The sequence below is a fragment of the Oxyura jamaicensis genome, chromosome 2, assembly GCF_011077185.1.
Source record: "Oxyura jamaicensis isolate SHBP4307 breed ruddy duck chromosome 2, BPBGC_Ojam_1.0, whole genome shotgun sequence".
Lineage (NCBI taxonomy): Eukaryota > Metazoa > Chordata > Aves > Anseriformes > Anatidae > Oxyura > Oxyura jamaicensis.
In genome coordinates, this window is record NC_048894.1 from 21,995,100 (window position 1) to 22,014,362 (window position 19,263).

At 37.4% G+C, this 19,263-nt stretch overlaps 1 protein-coding gene across 3 annotated transcripts in view; it reads left to right on the forward strand.

Annotated features, from left to right (window-relative positions):
- Positions 1–6: 6 nt before the first annotated feature.
- Positions 7–19,263, forward strand: part of MINDY3 (MINDY lysine 48 deubiquitinase 3) — a 51,289-nt gene continuing 32,032 nt past the window's right edge. Inside the window, exons 1-8 of one of the 3 annotated variants that reach the window (XM_035316444.1) lie at positions 7–123; positions 8,039–8,118; positions 9,561–9,618; positions 10,538–10,711; positions 14,320–14,371; positions 16,119–16,233; positions 16,746–16,819; positions 17,198–17,277. In XM_035316444.1, coding sequence (XP_035172335.1) covers positions 27–123; positions 8,039–8,118; positions 9,561–9,618; positions 10,538–10,711; positions 14,320–14,371; positions 16,119–16,233; positions 16,746–16,819; positions 17,198–17,277 — 730 coding nt within the window. In that variant the 5' untranslated portion in view covers positions 7–26. Of the gene's footprint in view, positions 124–6,376; positions 6,408–8,032; positions 8,119–9,560; positions 9,619–10,521; positions 10,712–14,319; positions 14,372–16,118; positions 16,234–16,745; positions 16,820–17,197; positions 17,278–19,263 lie in introns of those variants that run through there. The other 2 variants (XM_035316445.1, XM_035316446.1) reach the window with 2 other exon arrangements.

A 19,263-nucleotide genomic window follows, 5' to 3' on the forward strand; every position in this document is an offset into this window, starting at 1 on the left:
CCCCTTTCCCCTTCCCTGTCCCCGTCATGTCCGAGGCGGCACAGGAGCTTGTTCAGCTGGTGTGGGGCAAGAAAGCCGGGCCCCGCGGGCTGGCCGACACCATCTTCTGCCGCTGGGCGCAAGGTAGCTCCCTCCCTCCGTCCGTCCGTGTGTCCGTCCGTGTGTCCTCACAGCCCTGCCTGGCTGCCCGGGGGGTGGCCGCCCGTGTGCCTTGTGGTAAATGATGCAGCAGTTTCGCTTGGGAAAGAAGTTTGGGGTGTTGTTTTATTTATTTATTCATTTGTTTATTTATTATTTTTTGTCAGCTCGGTCGCATTTTGCCCCAAACCTCCAATGGAGCTGAAAGGAGCAGGGAAGGAAATCTGTTCCTCGCATCTTTTTTTTTTTCAAACACCTTCCTTACGCCTGTTCCCAAGGGCGTCTTGCTCCTTTATTTCGCACAGCTTGTGGGAACGAGAAGGCTAAGTTGCCTTTTTTCGCCCCAGGAACATGGGAGCCCCAAATAGGCTTCTCAGACGTGGGGACGGGCTTGGGACAGGGCCCCCCGGCTGTTTATTTATTTCCTAATGGGTTCTCTGGCAGTTGGAGCAGGTGCAGATCGTCCCCAGGAGGTGGCCAGAGATAAAGCAGCAATAACCGTGGCTCCCGGGGGCTTTGCAGTGTGATTTTTTCTGTATTTAAGTTACACAACCTACGCATGATCTCTTCTCGGTGCAGATTTTCTGGTTTCATTTCAAAACTGCCATAGAAAGGTGTAATCCAGAGGTTTGCTGGTAAAAGTGGTATCCAGGCAGTCAGTCTCTGGTACCAAAATTGGGACCAAAAAAAAATATTCTCTCTGTAACTGGTAATGTTAGTTTATCTAAATTGGTATTTTTTAGACAGCTTGTTCATATATGGAATTTCAGCAGTTTCAAAGTGTGTTGAACCGTGTGCTGTAATGCCCCAAACCTGTACTACTGTGAAGGACTGATGGAAAGGCCTCTCATGGCCTTGGGTGGCTCCTGGGAAGAAGCTGATATTTCCTGTCTTTCCATCTTTTCTTAGGCAAAGTCCCGTAAGTGTACCGTGTGGCGTTCCTGCTCCCTTCCCTATAGCCTATTTAACAAGTTTTATGTAGCAAAAGCGCAGGACAGCGGGTTAGTGTGATGTTTGGAGTTCTTGTGCTGAGAAAAAAGTCAGTCTCAGTCTACTATGTTGTATAGCAACATAATACCTTTACAAACTTTCAATTTCCATCTTGAGAAGCTACTGCACAGTTTTACTGCTGCCAGGGAGCCTTGTGAGCATTGACTTACCAAGATAAAGCTTGATTTTCGTGTGTGTGTATGCACACTTATTTCCAGAGCCTTCAAAGTTGAGAGGGACTCTTGTTTTGCATCAGTTGTGCAAAAGTTACAAAGACATATAAATTATGTTTGCCTAAAATAACTGGTTTGAGATTTTTTTTGTATGTGTTTTTTCTTGTTGCTGCATGTGGGTGTTTTGTTTTGTTTTGTTTTTTGGTTGGTTGGCTTTGGGTTTTTGTTTCAGAGTGTAGTGACAACACTGTCATTTATTTCAGATACTTCCTGAATGTGGTCTAACCTTTCTCAAACTCTGGAAGTTGAGAGCTGTAACTTACATTTATAAAGGAAAATAAATAGTAGGGAGGGTGTAGAGGAGTGTAAGACCGTAACCAGTCGGTTTCTTAGTAAAGATAGCAGTGTTCTGGGAAACCTAGTCATGCACGAAACTCAGTTAACCATTGTGTGTGTTTGGTCAATCAAAGGGTAAAATGGGTAAGATCAACTGATCCATGGTGAGTTAGCAGAACTGACCTGGCTAATGTGGATATGTTGACTGAAGTTAGTGACAGTTCAAAACTTCAAAGTAATTCCTGCAGCTCGCTGCTTTGGCAACTTGAAACACGTTGTCTTGGTTCCAGACCTCACAAAGGCATAACCGCAAAGCTGTTACTGTGTTTGGTTTTTCTTTGTGGTGGTGTTTATTGTTGGCTTTTCCCAAGGAAAATCTTTGTGTTTGCAGCAGTAGTTGCAGTGTGAACCCTGTGAGTCCCACTTACCAGAATCCTCAAAGTGGGCACAGAGCAGTATGATGCAAAGGCTTGGTCTGCACTTCCATATTTGCTGGTATCAATATGGGGACTTGAGAAGCAGGTAGGACGAGAACTGAACCCCAAAGAATCATACTGGTGATAGCATTTTTTTCGTTGCTCCAAGAGACAGACTCCATTCACAAGGCTGCTCTGCAGTTCAGCAGATATGTAACTGGGAATGTCTCGCAGGTTTAAGTGCAACAGCATTTCAGAATGACCTAAGCTGTTCTCTCACCGGCCTTTGGGGAAAAAGACATGGAACTCTCTTTTTAAAACAACTGCTTAACTTCAAAAGCATAGCATGAGGGTATTAATACTACAACTTATGCATATGTGTACAACATATGATGGAAATAGGTCTGTTTTATCCAGATCCCCTTCCAACTTCCTTCCAGGTTGAGAGCTGGATGAGTAGATTGACAACTTTCCTTTTCATTCTACCTTTTTCTTTCTAGGTTTCCATGTTTTTACATACCTGAAGCTCTTTTTTCTTGTACATTTAAACGTCACCAGGTTGGCTTTTATTGTATCCTTGGTTGAGGAGCTATGTTGTACTGCTTTGCTGTTAAGTCATTGGAGCTGTAACATCATTAGACCATGATCAAGTCGAGGTTACCAGGGAACCATTTTTTTTTTTTTCTACCAGATAAGCACGTATATTTTTGAGGGAAAGGAAAGGAAAAGGGACTTGCTATTCTTTAAGCCTTAAATAGAAGTAGCAATTTTAAGATTGTTCCTTTAACTTAATAATTTGCAATTCACTTGGGTAATTGGAGAGGAGCAGTGCCTGTTATCTGTGTAATTTTATTTTATAGTCACTAGTTATGAAAACATACCTGCATTTCTGTCTGCTTTCTGTCTCTGTGAGTTCCATATTAGTGCAAGCAGTAAATCAGAAAGAAAAATGCAGTTCTCATAATATTTGCAGTTAGGGTATAGACAGCTGTAGATTGTGCAAACAGGTGGAAGAAGCGCTTACACCTATTGTGCCAGCTCTACCAGCTTGTTACTGCTGGTCTGCCCGAAGTACTGCCTCTCCAAGTCGTTTGGTGGAACTGTTGTTGAAGCTCCTGCTTTACCAATGCCTGTCACACTTAGCAAAGTAAACCCTGGTGGGTGGTTCCCGATCTGTGATCAGGGGGCTGCTTCTAAGGCTTCTGTAAAAGTAAAAAGTTAGAAGCCAAACCTGCTGCCAGGAATTAGTACATCATGCAAAAAAGTATTGAGGTTTTCAAATCAAAAAGTACTGTAAACTACTGACCTCAAACTTCAGTTTAAACAGAAAATGTTGCTAGTTCAGACAGTAGGAAGTGTTTTTTTATTAGCACAAGCAATGCATCTAAGTTTGAGCAAACAGTGGTTTTTGGGAAAAACAACAGGGGTGTTCTGCTTGAGAACAGCCACCTAACGCCTTAGGCAAGAGAAATTTCTTAATTTTATGTTTGTAGACCCCTTTTCTTCCCTTGGAGTGGCGGATTTGTTTTGGGGCAGTGATCCTGTCTTTACAGACCAAGTAACCACATCTTGCTGTTCTGAACAGCAGCTGAAAGACCGTCAAATCCTTTTCTGTTCTGTGAGATTTAATTTCTTTATTTCATGCCCTTCCGTAACACAGAGTTGTCTTAAAAATAATGGATTAATTCTGATGAACACAAATGCCTTTGTGAAGTAATGGACTGGGGAACAGCCAGAGCACTTGCATAATTGAGATGGGAAGGATCAGAGAGGCTCTACGCTGGCAGAAGGTTAGCACTGCCTGAGCTATGGGTTCCTGCTTCACAGGAAATTTCCTTTATTTGGTTCAAGTCCAAGTGAAATGGAACCCGAAATATCTCAAACTAGGACTTCCCTAAGTCTTGCATCTGTCCAGTATTATGGACACTGTTGCCAGTTTCTACTATTTTAGCAGACTTCATTTTGTACCGGAAGGAAGAAATCAGACGCCACGAGGCTTGCTGATTGAAAGGGTAGGCTTTGGGGTGGCATTGCAGTTTTTTGAGGGACAGTCAGACTCACCATGTGTAAGTTACAGCCCTTTCAGCACTGTTTAATTGGAAGGGAAATAGAATATATCATTGACTGCCCAAAACCGGGGTGTGAACATGTAAATTAAATTAAGTTAATGAGAAGACTGTATTCTCTGGCCAAAAGGCATGGTGGTTAATGTAGTTGGACATAGATGTAGTAAGAACTTCAAATGCCCTGTAACACCATATTCTAAATAATAAATCCTAAATAATAAATCCTAAAACTCTACTGCTGCCTGGGTCCAAAGAGGAAAATCAGAAGAGATATTGCCCATACTGTAAGGAAGGATGCAGTACAAGCAAGGCTGTTCTTTTCTCTCGATAAGGGTGACAGCCTTAACAAAAATAAAAGCTCTTGAGGTGGGCTCACATAGAAAACATACACATTTATTGAAATTCAAAGGTTTCACGGGGCTCTATTTTTGACAAAGGTGGAGAAGGGCAGACAGGTTGGGACCTTACCTTGTTTTCTGGCAGGTCCTTGCCCAATGTACCGCAGCTTGCCAGGTAATTCGGGTACTTTCCTCAAACCCTTTCAGGGCATCCTGGCTCCTTACCCACAACCTATTAGAGTGTTTTTGTGGTATTGCTGCAGTAAATTCTCATTTCTTCTTGTATGTAAGAAAATGTTTGTTTTTTCCTCAAAGAAAATTTCAGAAGTTTAAAGTAACAATGTAGTTTGAAAGCACACAGCCATGTGCAAAATGTGTTACCATTCTACATTCATCTGTAGAGAAAGGGTGAAACATGAAGACATGTTGCAAACCTTGTACTTTGGTAATAACAGGTTATTCTAGTAGTCACATCAGGCAGTTTTTATATCCCCAAAAAGAGAGAGGAATACAATACTCTGGTGAGGGAAGAGGCCAGCTCCGCAGAGAATAGCACAAAAAATGAATAGCACAGCATCTTTGTAGTTAGACTGGGTCAGCGATGGAACAAATTGTTTTTCTAATGTGGTTAAGGCCACGTGCTCTTTAGCTTCTTCTCTTCTCCCCTTCATTCAGCTAGAATTGGTTCGTGCACAAGGTGAAAGCACTTAAGGTATGTACCACATCCTTTGTGAAATGACACCAGTGTCCGCAGTGGCATGGATGTAAGATATAGATAGATATATTAGAAATAGTAAAGGATGCACAAAGCGGTGGGGTGATCAGCATTGAAAAATCAATGGTTTTTATAATGCTTTGGACAGTGATGTGGTGTGTTAGATAAAAGACAATAGTACATAACTAAGTCATGTTTGTTTTGGCAAAACGTACGTGGAAGAGTTGAGGGTTATCTGTAAGAAATGTGAACCTTGGTAAATGCCAAATTTTGGGAACTAAGGAGACAAACTTTCTTTTGTGTGGTTAATAGTGAGTAAAGGATATGAAGACAAATCTGCAAATAGCATAGTTGGTGTAACTGAAAATACTGGTGGCATTGACTACCGGCAGCAATCTAGATCAACTATTGTTGCTGTTCTCCACAGCCAAAAGGATACAGCAGGGCAGTGGTGTTGGGGGGGAAGGAAGGAAAGGGGAGGTCAATGGAACAGGTGCTATAATTATAAACAGCAATGAAAAAAAAAATGTTTCTCACAGGCAAATTATCATAATGGTATTTATGATTAAAGATTATTTCAGCTGTGTCATCTCTTTTGCTTTTAAGGTTTTATCTTGAGTGAAAGGAGCTGTATGAGAGAAATAACCTGTTGAGAGTGACAATAAGCTAAAATTAGACTGGATCAGAGATGCTGTTCTTAGCTTACGAGGTGGCTAGGCTGTTCCTGTGAATCATTAGGAAAAGATGTGATTAATACAAAAAAAAGTAAAGAGATGTGACTGCAGGCTGAGGTAGATTTGAACCCAGTTGGACTTCAGACTGCTGGTTTCCGAAATTTTACCTAAGTTGACTTCAGATTTTGTAGAAGTTTAAAAAGTAAAAAAGGGAAAACAAGACCAAAATTCCCAAAGCCCTTTTTTTGCTACACAGCTTTTGGAAGCTTGATGATTATTAAGAAATAAGCAGCATTTAGCTAAAAAGAAAATGTTGTTTGCATGTTGCATTCTTTTTTTCTCCTTTGGTTGTATTCTGTCAAATTCCGGATAATAGCAGTTCTGCATCGTCTATCCTATGTTTCCTCTGGTGGGTTACATTTCATTTTCTTTACTTTTAGGAGATGGTTTTCAAAAACAAGGCAGGGTAAGCAGCAACAGTTCGTGATTTCTGTAAGAACCTTGAAGAAAGCGAAACAATTTCAAGATTTCCTAAGTGTGCTTTAATGGTACCATGTCCAAGTATGTTTTTTCACTGCAGTGGCTAAATCATTAAAACAACTAAAAAAAATGTTGCAGTGTGCTTGGATGGCATGTAATAACACTTCAAAGTAGAAGACAACTGAAGTTTTAGTACGGATAAGTGTGATTGTTGAAATGGCTGGTGATATTTCTTGTTAGGGCATGTTAATGGGGGAATGAAATCACACTGGGGCAAACTTTGAAGTGCGGATTAATGCAGCATCACTGCTAAATTTGGTGATGCTGGATCTAATTTAGTAGGCATGACAGGCAGCTGAGGTTTGGATATAAAGGACATCATTATAATGCACGTGCACATTTGGTTCCAAAAAAAAAAAGCTGCAGCCTCCCTGTTGGATACAGGGGAAAGCCCGCTTTTGAAGAGCTATGGCTACGCTGATCTGTCTCATTTTCTTCACACTGTTGTCGAACAGCTGCCATTTCTGTGCTGAATTCTGGCCTTGCAGGCATACAGTAGTCCTTCCTTGTGCTGCTTCGGGTGAGGTACCTGTCCTGCAGAAGTACTGAACTCTGCACTGAGGGGACACGTTCCCCTAGTTCAAATTCACATCTAGGAGTTGGGGGTGCGTCTGAGGTGGCAGGGTGTAATGATACAGAATTGGGGAAAGGAGAAACTGGGGGAAATACATGCTGACTATTCGTTCTGCGGAGACTGGCGCTGCTGAGAAAATACGCGTGTGTATCCGCTTTCTTCCTGTCCCCACTTGCTTACATTTGCTAGTTAATTGCTGACTACAGTTGCATGGTTTCTAGATTATAATGAACTAGAGTCACTTTAGCACAATGCTACTAGCACTTAAATAATGCAAAATACAGCTCACTGTAAGTTGTTATGCATTAGCTTCATCAAGGTAATTGCCTGTGTATATGTTTTTATCTGTGAGAAATGCAAGCTACGAATCAACAAGTGTTGAAGAGAAGTTGAAGAGCAAAGAGAAATAATTCTGCAATAACGGCTCTAACATTTGCTCTATTATGTGACTGTAAAATGATTCTGACTTCAAAGATGGAGGGGGAAAATAGGTAGTCTTGCATCTTGATTAATGCAGTGGATCTACTGCAAAACACTACCAGTAAGAGGCTCACTTCTGTGGTTACAGTTGAATATTTGAGTTACTCAACCTATTTCAGCCTCACTAGGAAGCACTGATGGGCCAAAAATGAGATCGGTGAGAGGCATAATGTGGTGTAGAGAGGCATAGCATAGAGAATAGAAATGGATTATACGTGTTCAGTGAGGCTCCAAAGGTGACTTTTTTACATATGCAAGACAAAAATATCACAAATTTTAGTTAATTAATAAGAAATAATAAATTAAAAATTGTTTTAAGTATTTAGCCGCACATACTCCAGTGACGGTTTTACTGTTAAACTGTAAAGAAACCTCCAGCAGTTGGCTCTTTATGGTCATGATTTGATTGCTGAAATATATTCATTTTTCTATTCACCTGTTACCATCTTTTTATCTTTTCAGATAGGGAAAAAAAAATCTTGAAAATTTGTTTGATCTTTAAAAGTTAATAAATCAAATGTTCTTTCATTTAGGGAAGTAATATATATAAATGATTGCTTATATATTTCACTAAATACCATCGTCTTTCATTTGACAGGATTTGTCTTTAGTGAATCCGAATCAACTGCATTAGAGCAATTTGAAGGTGGTCCTTGTGCAGTGATTGCACCAGTACAGGTAAGATGCATTTACTACACGAATGATTTAAGATTAATAAGCCCAAATTTTGTTATTTTCTTAATGTACGTGGATTTGAAATACCAAAATTAATTGCAAATCAGCTAATTATAAGTACAGTATGGAGGAAACCAATATTCAGCACAAGATAAAGCAGAATGATCTCATGGTGAGTTTAGTATGCTGAAGTGGATTAATTTGAGGAAGTGCAGCAGGTTGAACCAAGCAGAGGCAACTTTAAAAGGGGGAATGCAAGATGAAGGGGAAAAGTAAAAGATTAGATATAAATAAAAATGTTAATACTTTCTCTTTTCTCAAATTCCTTGACCTTAAGAAGAGCAGTACCTGTGTCAACGTTTTCACAGAATCACAGAATAGTCTAGGTTGGAAGAGACCTCCAAGATCACCGAGTCCAACCTCTGACCTAACGCTAACAAGTCCTCCACTAAACCATATCCCTAAGCTCTACATCTAAACGTCTTTTAAAGACCTCCAGGGATGGTGACTCCACCACTTCCCTGGGCAGCCTAATCCAGCGACTAACAACCCGTTCAGTAAAGAAGTTCTTCCTAATATCCAACCTAAACTTCCCCTGGCGCAACTTTAGCCCATTCCCCCTCGTCCTGTCACCAGGCACATGGGAGAATAGACCAACCTCCACCTCGCTACAGCCTCCCTTCAGGTACCTGTAGAGAGCGATAAGGTTGCCCCTGAGCCTCCCTCTCCAGGCTGAGCAGTCCCAGCTCCCTCAGCCGCTCCTCATAAGGCTTGTTCTCCAGACCCTTCACCAGCTTCGTAGCCCTTCTCTGGACTCGCTCAAGTACCTCCATGTCCTTCTTGTAGTGAGGGGCCCAAAACTGAACACAGTACTCGAGGTGCGGCCTGACCAGAGCTGAGTACAGGGGGACAATCACTTCCCTGGAATCACTTCCCTGTTTTTATAGGCATTGTGGTTATTTGAGCAATGTTGGTGTTAATAAAAAGCAAAGCGGGGATGTAGACATGTACAGGTTTTCTTTAATGTGATCCTCAGCTTATGACTTGTAATGGTTGAATCAGTATGTTTTGGAAATACTCAAGGGATTTTTGATCTCTGACTAGAATTGTTTTGTACTCCTCAGTTATGTCAGTTATGTGTTGCAAAATATTTGTGCCTCCAATACTGCAGTCCCATGAGTCTGGAGGTGTTTAAATATGTACTCTGTGAATTTTAAGTATAGTTTAGGTTCAAACTCAATAAGATTGAACTTAAGGCCACATTTGTAGTTACTTTGAATGGGAGAAATCAGTAAAGCAGTGCAGGCTTAGGTCTCTTACTGAGTGAAGACGTGCTTGCAGCTTTTCTAATAGCATGCAAAAATGCTTTGGTATAGAGCTTGTGATGAACTGTAAAACTTAATTGTAATGAATTTTAATAATTATTTGATGCTTTGCTATCAAAGGCATTCCTCTTGAAGAGGCTTTTTGCCAGCGAAAAGTCTACTTGGAGAGACTGTCCAGGTACCAAGATCTCTTTTTCTCTTTTTTTTTAATTATTCATAAATCAAGTCATAATACAAATTTTTGTTCTTGTAGTAAAATAATTCTGTTATTAAATACTATTAATAAAACATGTAAATGTTTTATTTACTATATTTTAAGTGTTCTCCTGTACCATTTACATGGCATAAAGTATGTATACCACATTTTATGATAGAATGGTTTGGGTTGGAAGGGACAATTAAAGGTCACCTAGGCTGCCCACCACTGTCATAGGCAGGAACACCTTTTGCTATATCAGGTTGCCCAAAGCCACATCCAACCTGAATTTGAACATTTCCAATCAGGGTGCATGCACAGCTTCTCTGGGCAACCTATTCCAGTCTTTTGCCACCTTCATCATAAAAAAAATAAAAATAAAAAAAAAAAACATCCTTATATCTAATCTAAATCTACCCTCTTTAAGGTTAAAAACTAGTGCTGCTCATCCTGTCTCTACAAGCCCTAGTAAAAAGTCTTTGTCTCTCTTACAAGCCCCCTTTATATATTGAAAGCTTGTAATAATGTCTCTCTGGAGCCTTACCTTCTCCATGCTGAACAACCCCAACTCTCTATAAAATCTAAATTTGTATTTGCAAGGTCCAAGCCGGTCCACAGTACTTGTGTTTTTTATAAATATTTGATTAATTGAAATCTATTATTAGCACAGGGAATGGGTTAGAATTCCTATTGAAACACAATTCTCTGAAGACAGCTTTATAAGTCTTTGGTCCATTACAGTCACAAAACAATTAACGTTAATAAAATTAATAAGCTCACTTAATTATTCACATTAATATAATGTGGTTAAAATATACTAGTAGCATATATAAGGTAGCATAAAGAGACTAGTAGCATATATTAGCAGCAATTAAACTCATGTAGGTTTCTGATTTTACAGAAGAAGAACAGAAGAACCTTCTCTGTCATACGTTATGTGATATTTTGGAAATGGCTTGCTCTGATAACTCTGAGTCATACTCTCTGGCAACATGGATAAGAGGAAAAACAACTGAAGAAACTGCTAGTATTTCTGAAAGTCCTGCAGAATCCAGTTGTCAAGAGGAACAACCTTGTAAGAAGAATTTCAGCGCTAAATTACCTATCACTTAGAGAAGTATTATATTGTTTTTGAGCGACCACTACTTTTTATTAGTATACAGATAAGGGTTTTTGCCTTTGTGATTCCATTAGCAGTAAGAGATTTTTGTCTGTTTTAATTAGAGGCACCAATCCTTTTCAGTGAAAGAAATGTGCTATCACAAGTTCATACACATATGCATCTTCTTGAATTTCTGCAGTTTGAACAATCTTTTCACATTTGTTTTTGGAATTCATTGGGACCTGGTGTTTCTTTAATTTGGAAAAATGTATGTACTCCATAGAGCTGGAGGAATATTTTAACTTGTCACTTGCAGCTTTATTTCAGAAGAGCATTTATAAGGAACTCTTCAAATCTTAAACTGTTCTAAAATATTCTGGATTCCTTTGTTGGGGAGAAGCAGTCTTTTGAAGTAGCAGAACAACTAAAGCAAATCACCTTCTAGGAGATTAATGCATTTTTCTGTAGGTTAGAATTTTTCATTTACCCTCTTGCAAATGTCTTGATTTCATCAAAAATTACATGAAAGACCAAGTGAACATCACCTGTTCTGCTAAGATACCGCATCCGGTCATATGTAACTACTATGATGCCAGTGCCATGGAATTTTTTTCTGTGTGGATGTGATCATTGAGGGTGTATTTATTCATAATTTAGTAGGAAACATCTAACATGTTAAAAGTTAAGATTCTTTTTCTTTTAGTTTTTGTTCTCAATGTGCCCTTTGAGAAATATGAAAAGCTCTTCACATGAGAACATGCTTATAAAGGTGCATCTTTTGACAGAAGGTATCTGTTAGTCATGTTTGTGGTGTAATTACAAAGTAAGAATTATACAAGTAGATTTGTACATGTAAAGCTAGCTAGAGCAATTATTAGCACTGGAACTCTTTATGGGACAAGTCATCTTCATCCACTATCAAATGCTCCATGTGCTTTAGAAGGCTCAAGCAGTAATAATTAAAATGTAACTTAATTGGAAAAAAAAAAACACTAACCCAAAAGGTCACTACATAAGAGTTCCAAAGTGAGCTTTTTTTATAAAGACAAAGTATTACATAAAAAATTGTATCTGCACTTTTATGTTTTTTTTTTTTTTTTAATCTTCCTTTGAAAGATAATAAGGCACTTGTAACTTTGAAATTTAAATTTTCTGTGGATTTTCCAGTTTGAAGAAAAAGTGAAGCAGAGCCTTGTTATCAATAGGTTTCTTTTACTGTTTTTGTTAATATATTGACTTGTTCTAAAGAGCTTTTAACTATAGCAAGTGTGTTCAGGAGGTCTCAGGTCTCAGTAAACTAATCCATTCTGTTACCTGTGTACATTTTTCATATTTCTGTATAAGTCTACAGGTTCTGCCTGACTTTGTCCTTAGTATCATGGAATGTGCTTAGGAAGAGCAGGTTATGTCTACTACGAGCAGTGAGCAGTCTGCTTTTGTCATGAATGCTAATATCCTTGATTGTTCCTGATTTCAGATACACTTGTTAGTGTTTTCCTTTTTCTTCCACATGCTGCTATTGTTTACTATAGAAGTGATTTCAGTTACTTGCCTGTTTAGGCTAGGAACAAAGATATGGATAATAAGGCGTTGTCAAAGATACGGATAAGAAGGTATTGGTAATAATGCAGAATGGTGCCATTGATAGTGCAAAGGAATAAATTTTTCTTGCTTGGTTGCTATAATCAATAAAAAGAAGCAGGTTTTGTCATAGTTTACAGGACTTAAGAGAGGGTGTAGGTTGGTGGTGCAGCATTACAGATGCAATTCCATGTGGCAGGCTAGTACTATTTGGGAATTGCATATGGGGGTATGTTTATGGTAAACCTGGAAATATGGTTAGTAACAACATGATAGAATATCATTCAAAAGAAATTCTATACAGTTGTAGCTTTCATACAGCTCGTGCCCTATTGCTCTTTGTTCTTCTCCTCTCCACTAAATGTGGTCTTTATCTAACTTGGGGTTATATCTATGCTTCTCTAGGATTTCTACTGCTTTCCCTTTGTTTCAAACAGTAGTTTTTACCATTTCCATCTGCTCTGTAGTAACAGAATGAAACTGCCTATAATCTTGCTGTGTGAACAAAAGATGGATTCAAGCCCACTTACTGAATACAGTAGCATTTTTTCATCTGCTTTTGTGATGTATACTAGTGATTGTCGTTGGCCATGCGTTGGCTGTAGTAGTGCAAGTTCCCAGGTTCAAAGATTGCTTTATATGATTGATTCCCTCTAATTTTCTGTTTACAAAGATGTGTGTTCTGGAGGAGGGGTTAATCCCTGTAGCATGTATAGCCTTTTGTATAAAAACACTTTTGCATTAATGGGGAAGTGGGGGGAAGCAATCTGTTTGGAAATTTTCTGTAATGTAGATCAGTATTTCATATTTTTCAAAAATGTCTTAAAATATTTTAAGTGTAGCTTTGCTCTTGGAAACCGAATTTTTGCAATTTCTCATAGTTGTAATTTTTTAAAAGATTAGAAACTATCTGCTGCCATATTTCTGAGGTAGAAAAAGCGATTACTCTATTACTTAGAGAGTCAGTTATATTTGTATGTAGGCAAACTAAATGCACCTTTCAAAATACAACCAAACATAAAAAGCCATTACAAGGGAATTACTATGGGAAGAGCTGATCAGTAGTATTAACCGTAATGGCTTCAGGTCTTTAATGAATTATATGCAGTCAAATTCAATAGCTAGGTGATGAGACATTCTTTAAAAACGTAGTAGTAAGTGGCCTTAATCAGAAGCAAGTCTGTTTGGAATATTATTCCGTTAGCAGGAAGATAGAGTCCTTATAGATGTTGAGGGCACTGAAAACTTCTACAGTCATCGTATTTGAATGCCCATCAGAAATTGTTAATTACACAATTGGTACACGTTTAAAAGTTCACTTGACCTCCCTAGTTTGGAAATGTTATGAGGGGAACAAAGGTATAAAGCCCATGTTGAACTTGGGAAGACACTAAATGCTGTATTTTTTTTGTCTTGGAGATACTTGAAAGGCTATTTAACCATTATTAATATAAAATGGTGAAAAACTATTTAGAAATAGAATGTGCAACAGTTTGTAGTCTGATTCTACTTCATTTATGATATTTGAATAAGCATTAAAAGGGAAAAATACAAATTTCAGTAATATAGATGTATACTTAAAGGAAAAAATACAGCTTTCCTACATTGATAAAATGATCCAAATAATCACGCTTGCTTTTCTAGGAAATAATACTTGTTGACCTGCAAAATTAAATCTATAGCATGCATATGCTTGACTTTGAGACAGTCATGATTTGTACAAAATCAACAGCTTGGCATTTGACAGATATTTTCAAGGCTAAGCGATTCAGTGGCTTTGTGCTTTCAATAAATTGATTACTTCAAATGAAGTGTTCTCACTAATTTGTATGGTCTAAACTTAATGTTATGGTAAAATAGCTTTATACTAATCAGTTAAAAATCACGGACAGGTTAAAAATTAAAAATATAATTAATGCTTGAAAGTGTACTAGCTTGCTGTGTGTATCTTGTGTCATTTTTTGCCATGTGTAGTGCTGAAAAGTGTCTCTTGTGTATAGCTGCCTTGGCTGTGGAAGAGCTTGGCTTTGAGCGATTTCATGCATTAATTCAGTAAGTAATATATTGGAACATTTAAAATACAATATTTTGAAATAACACTAATATTTACAGCCCTGAAAAGGCTTTGTTCAGAAGCTTCTTGTGTGTTACACATCAGGTTAAAATTTGGTTTTCACTTTTGGGGCTTGGGGTGTTGCTTTTTGTCGTTTGTTACACATTTTACAGTTTAAAATGGAATATTATTTTGAATGTAAGAACTTTTAAAATAAAACTGGAGCAATGTAATACATGAAATTGGCTGAATGAACACAGCTAGTTAAGGTTCATATTTAATTATAGATATTCATCCTCATTTTTTTCATACACAGGTGATTGTATTTGAAATACTTGATATATGCACTGAAAACAATTGGCATCTACTATTTTTGACTCAAGATTACCCAAGAAATATTTATTAAAATGTTTTGTATAGAGGACTCTTTTTTGCCTCATACTTTACTGTTTTCTTTTTGGGGTGTAAATGCAGAGCTTAAAGTCCTAGTGAGTTTGTCTTTAAAGGCAACTGCCTTTTATTTTCACAGTGAGGAGTTTTAATTGTTAAAAAGATAAATATCCAAAGAGGGAAATAAAAGTAAGAGAACTTCAAAAACACTTGAGATGGAAAATGTTACTAATTAGAACTGAAATAACTACTGATTATTGTCTTCAGTAGTAATTACAGTTTGTGCTTTAAACCTCTTGTCATATGAAGAAAGAAGAAAAGGGGATATTAAAACTTCTGTAACTTCATCTAATCAGAATGCTAACTTCCTCCCCCAATCCCAATTCCTGGATTCATGATACCCACTTCAATTTTTCTCAGTATATCTCATTGGAAATGAGCACTCTTGCATGTCGTTAAGTTGAGGGATGGATTTCAGAAACTGTCTTTGCCTTGTATAGTCTGTCAATAATGAAGTTAGTTTAAAAATTTCAAGTGTTATCCAGAGTGACCTCTCATACGGATATACTTTGCAGATGTACAGATAAGCAGAGAATGTGATTTTGTTTGAATTACTCAATAATAAAAAAAAAGTGTGTGTTCTGAAAAGCAGTATTTGATTCTAAATTTCCCAAGAAAGGCCAAGTGCATTATTTCACTGGAACCTGATGGAATTTTTCCTCAGTTTTTATTTTACTTTATTTTTAAACATAAGATCACCTGGTGTTATCTAATCATCCAGGCAGTAATGCAAGCGGGTATTTTCCCAGATGTGGATGTACCGCTAGTGGTTTTGAATGGTTGGCTTTTTCCAAAGCTAGAGTCTAATAAAATCAAATTCTCAAGGGAAAGGTAACAATTACTTCTAAAGGCTGAAATATTTTTTTTACCTGGTTAGGTAAAGTTTTTTTCTCCGTAGTATATGAACATCTGCCATAACAATATGGAATGCAAACGTTATTGTGGGCATACAGTCCATTTGTGATTTCGATAACAGCATGTGGTAGAATTACTGCCTCAAGCCACTCGGCTGTTTCACAAGTATATGTAACTCTAAGCTTAGTGTTTGCATGTAAAGATATGTGCATTTTTACACATTGCTCCAGAATTATTATCATTTTCTAATGGGTAAATAATAATGACTCTGTGGTGGTTTTAGTAACTACAGAACAGCTGCTGCATCATTCTGTACGTAACAAATGTTTTATGCTGCTTTTACTTGGACATTTCATATTAGGTCTTAATATTGTTTGTGCTTTGTGGCACTGTTCTACTTCATCTAAATATGTTATTTTTTCTGTTATTTTTTGTCTTTAGCAAACGAGCATTCAAAAGCTTCCCTGAACTGAAGGATGCAATTTGGGATCAATATTCAGTGTGGACAAACAGATTTGGAGTATTGCTCTTTCTATATTCTGTGATACTGACAAAGGTTTGTAGGTTATTTGATTTTTTTTGTCTTTGTTAACAGAAAATTTGATCATGTAACCCTTTTCCTGTATAAAGGTGAACGCTAAAGTCAAATGGTAAACTAATTCAAATCTAGATAAGTGGATAGAATGCTGTCTTCACTCATGTTGCAATGCATTTGCAGCATGAAAACTTGAGAAGCTCAATCCCTTTTGTGTCTTTATTTCTTCTCATCTGGGATAATTTTAGATTTTTGGAAACATCCTTCCTTGTATATCTCTAACATCAGCTATCAAGAAAAATGTGTTTAGGTTTCAATTCAGTGCATAAGAACATCAGCCTCTGTAGTAGTCTGTTTCACTACTTCATTCTGTTGCTTTCCATTTCTGTTTCTATTTTCTGTCATGAGAAACAAGTGTGTTCAGGTCTCGGCTCATAGAAGAGGGCCAGCCTCCTAATGTTTTACTGTTGTATTCTGCAGTAAATGTCTATTCATTCCTCAGGAGAGCAAAAATGTTTATTACTTTTTTGCAGGGTATTGAAAACATAAAAAATGAAATTGAAGATGCAACTGAGCCCTTAATAGATCCTGTTTATGGTCATGGAAGGTAGGCTAGAAAGTGTGATTGCTACCATTTCAAATAGATGAGCATGCTAGTTTTTTATGTTTCTGTAACCGAGCATTCTTTTAGGAATATATTGACATTATGAGAAGGATTCAGTTATAACTTGGTAATAGGTAAAAGCAACACTTACCATAGCATACATTTTTCACTACTTATTCGGGGCTACATTTTTATATCAGTGTTGTTAGAGATCGTGTTAGCATCACTGAATTACAAATATACCCTAAGTAAAATAATATAGTTAGAGAATGATAAAATAATATTTTTATTTGGCTATTTTAACTATTTTAAGCTCTTTTAACTGCTTTTTCAGAAATAAATTATATCACTTTTAACAGGCTGTTTCTTTCTGTTGCATAGCCAAAGTTTGATTAATCTCCTGTTGACGGGACATGCTGTTTCTAATGTGTGGGATGGAGACAGAGAATGTTCAGGAATGAGTAAGTCAATTCTATTTTATACTTGTTCATAATTTTTACATAGTATGAGATGCTAACCCTACAGAAATTCAGGAGTACTGGCAATCATCTCTATATGCTACTGCTGTCAAACCTTCCGACTTGTAATTGTTTGATCAGAAGAATCTAAGGCAAGTGACCAATAACCAAACCAGAAAAATATACGTAAGGCCAAGTTAAAAAACTTAATGTTTGCTAATTATTTTCTGGTTATTTTGACACCTGCAAACCCTTCAACATAAGAAACTCATAGCATTGGTAGAAAGGAAGCTTAAGACTACAGCCAAAGAGGAAAAAAAATACATGAGAAGTGATTGAAGAAGGAAAGATGACAAAAAAGCATTGATAAAGGAAATGTGACAATAAATCCTAATTTGTCTTGCTTAAGAAGTCTTGAAGACTACAGTCTGGTCTTTCTCCCCCCTTTTTTGATACACTACACAAATCACTTTGTAGTAGGTACTGATTAACTTAAGAGTACTTAAGTATAGCAAATGAAGCGAGTTTGGCTATAATTATCCCAAGGGTTTGGAGAAAATTGAGGGGTCCTAGCAGCAGTTAAGTCTAATTACTGACCTGATGAATAACGAAACATGTTCTGAAGATTATTTTCTGTGTCTCCATTCTCCAAAATGGGAGACAAATGCTTCTATGGGAGCTTTGGTTCTGGACTTCTGACTTAGGTCAGAACTGATTGAGAACCTAAATTCATAGTATTACTGTGTGAGAAGAGTTCAGTATTACCAGAAAATAAAAGATTTCTAACTTGGAGTACTAAAGAAAGTACTAAAGGTCTCCCAGAAAGATCATCTGAAAAACAAAGGAGGGAAAGAACTGCAAGAAAAAAAGTGTCAGGCATGTTCAAGTCTGCGAATCCTAATGCAATTCATTATATGATATTTAAGTAGATAGACAAACTAAATCTCAGATCCATTAATGATTACCATGTGCATCAAAGACAGGAGGTGTCAAAACATTAGAAAACAGGGTACTTAACAAAAACGACAAGAAATGCTAAAGGAAAAACCCTGGAGAAAGAACGATTTAAACTTCCAAAGGGTCTTTAAATAAATTAGTAATCAATATGCATGCATGTGAAGGATGAAAACCATAGAACAGCCAACGTAAGCTCATAAGTAATAGAATGCAGTAATCCAGTCTGAATGCCTTGGTAAGAAGTCTAGCAAATAGAGTGAGAAGAGTTGGATACAATATTGAAATGACATTCTGAGAAGACTGATGCAGAAGTACAGCCTCTATGGAATCATAATTAACTGGAAGCCTAAAACGTCTCAAAGGAGGTTCCATTAGTTGTACAGAGTCAAACCAAAGCATTTTAATTCAGATCTTGCATGAATCTCTCTTAAATTTCAAGTCAGCATTTTCAGCAACGACTTATATGATGGAAAATCCTTGTGTAAAAATGAAAAAATAAAGGCTGATGAACCTGAAACAGACTTTGTAGAAGCAGAGGAGAGGATGTGAATACCTTCAGAATTTGAAGTGTTCATGCTTTCAGACCATCTTCTTTGTAAAAATAAATTAATAACAAAAATCAAAAGCGCAGTACAATAGAATTGAAAGAAAAAGTACAAAATGAAGATCTTGCCAAGCACATTAGTAAAAGGGAAAAAAAAGTAAATGAGTACTCATATGGTATGGTAGAATCACAAAATAATTCATTGTTGAAAGTGATCTCTAGAAGACATCTCATCCAACCCCTGCTCAGTGTAGTTCCAATTAGATCACAAATGTGGTTACTTGAGCTTTGAGTATCTCCAGGGATGCAGATTCCACAACCTACCTGGGTAACCTGTTCCATCATTTCACCCCTCTTGGAAAAAAAGTATTTTCCCAGTACTGGGATGGAGTTTCCACGTTTCAGCTTCTGGTCACAACATCTCATTCTACTGTATTCCTCTAACTCTGCTATGTCCTCCCATCAGATAGTCATAGGCAGCAATAAGA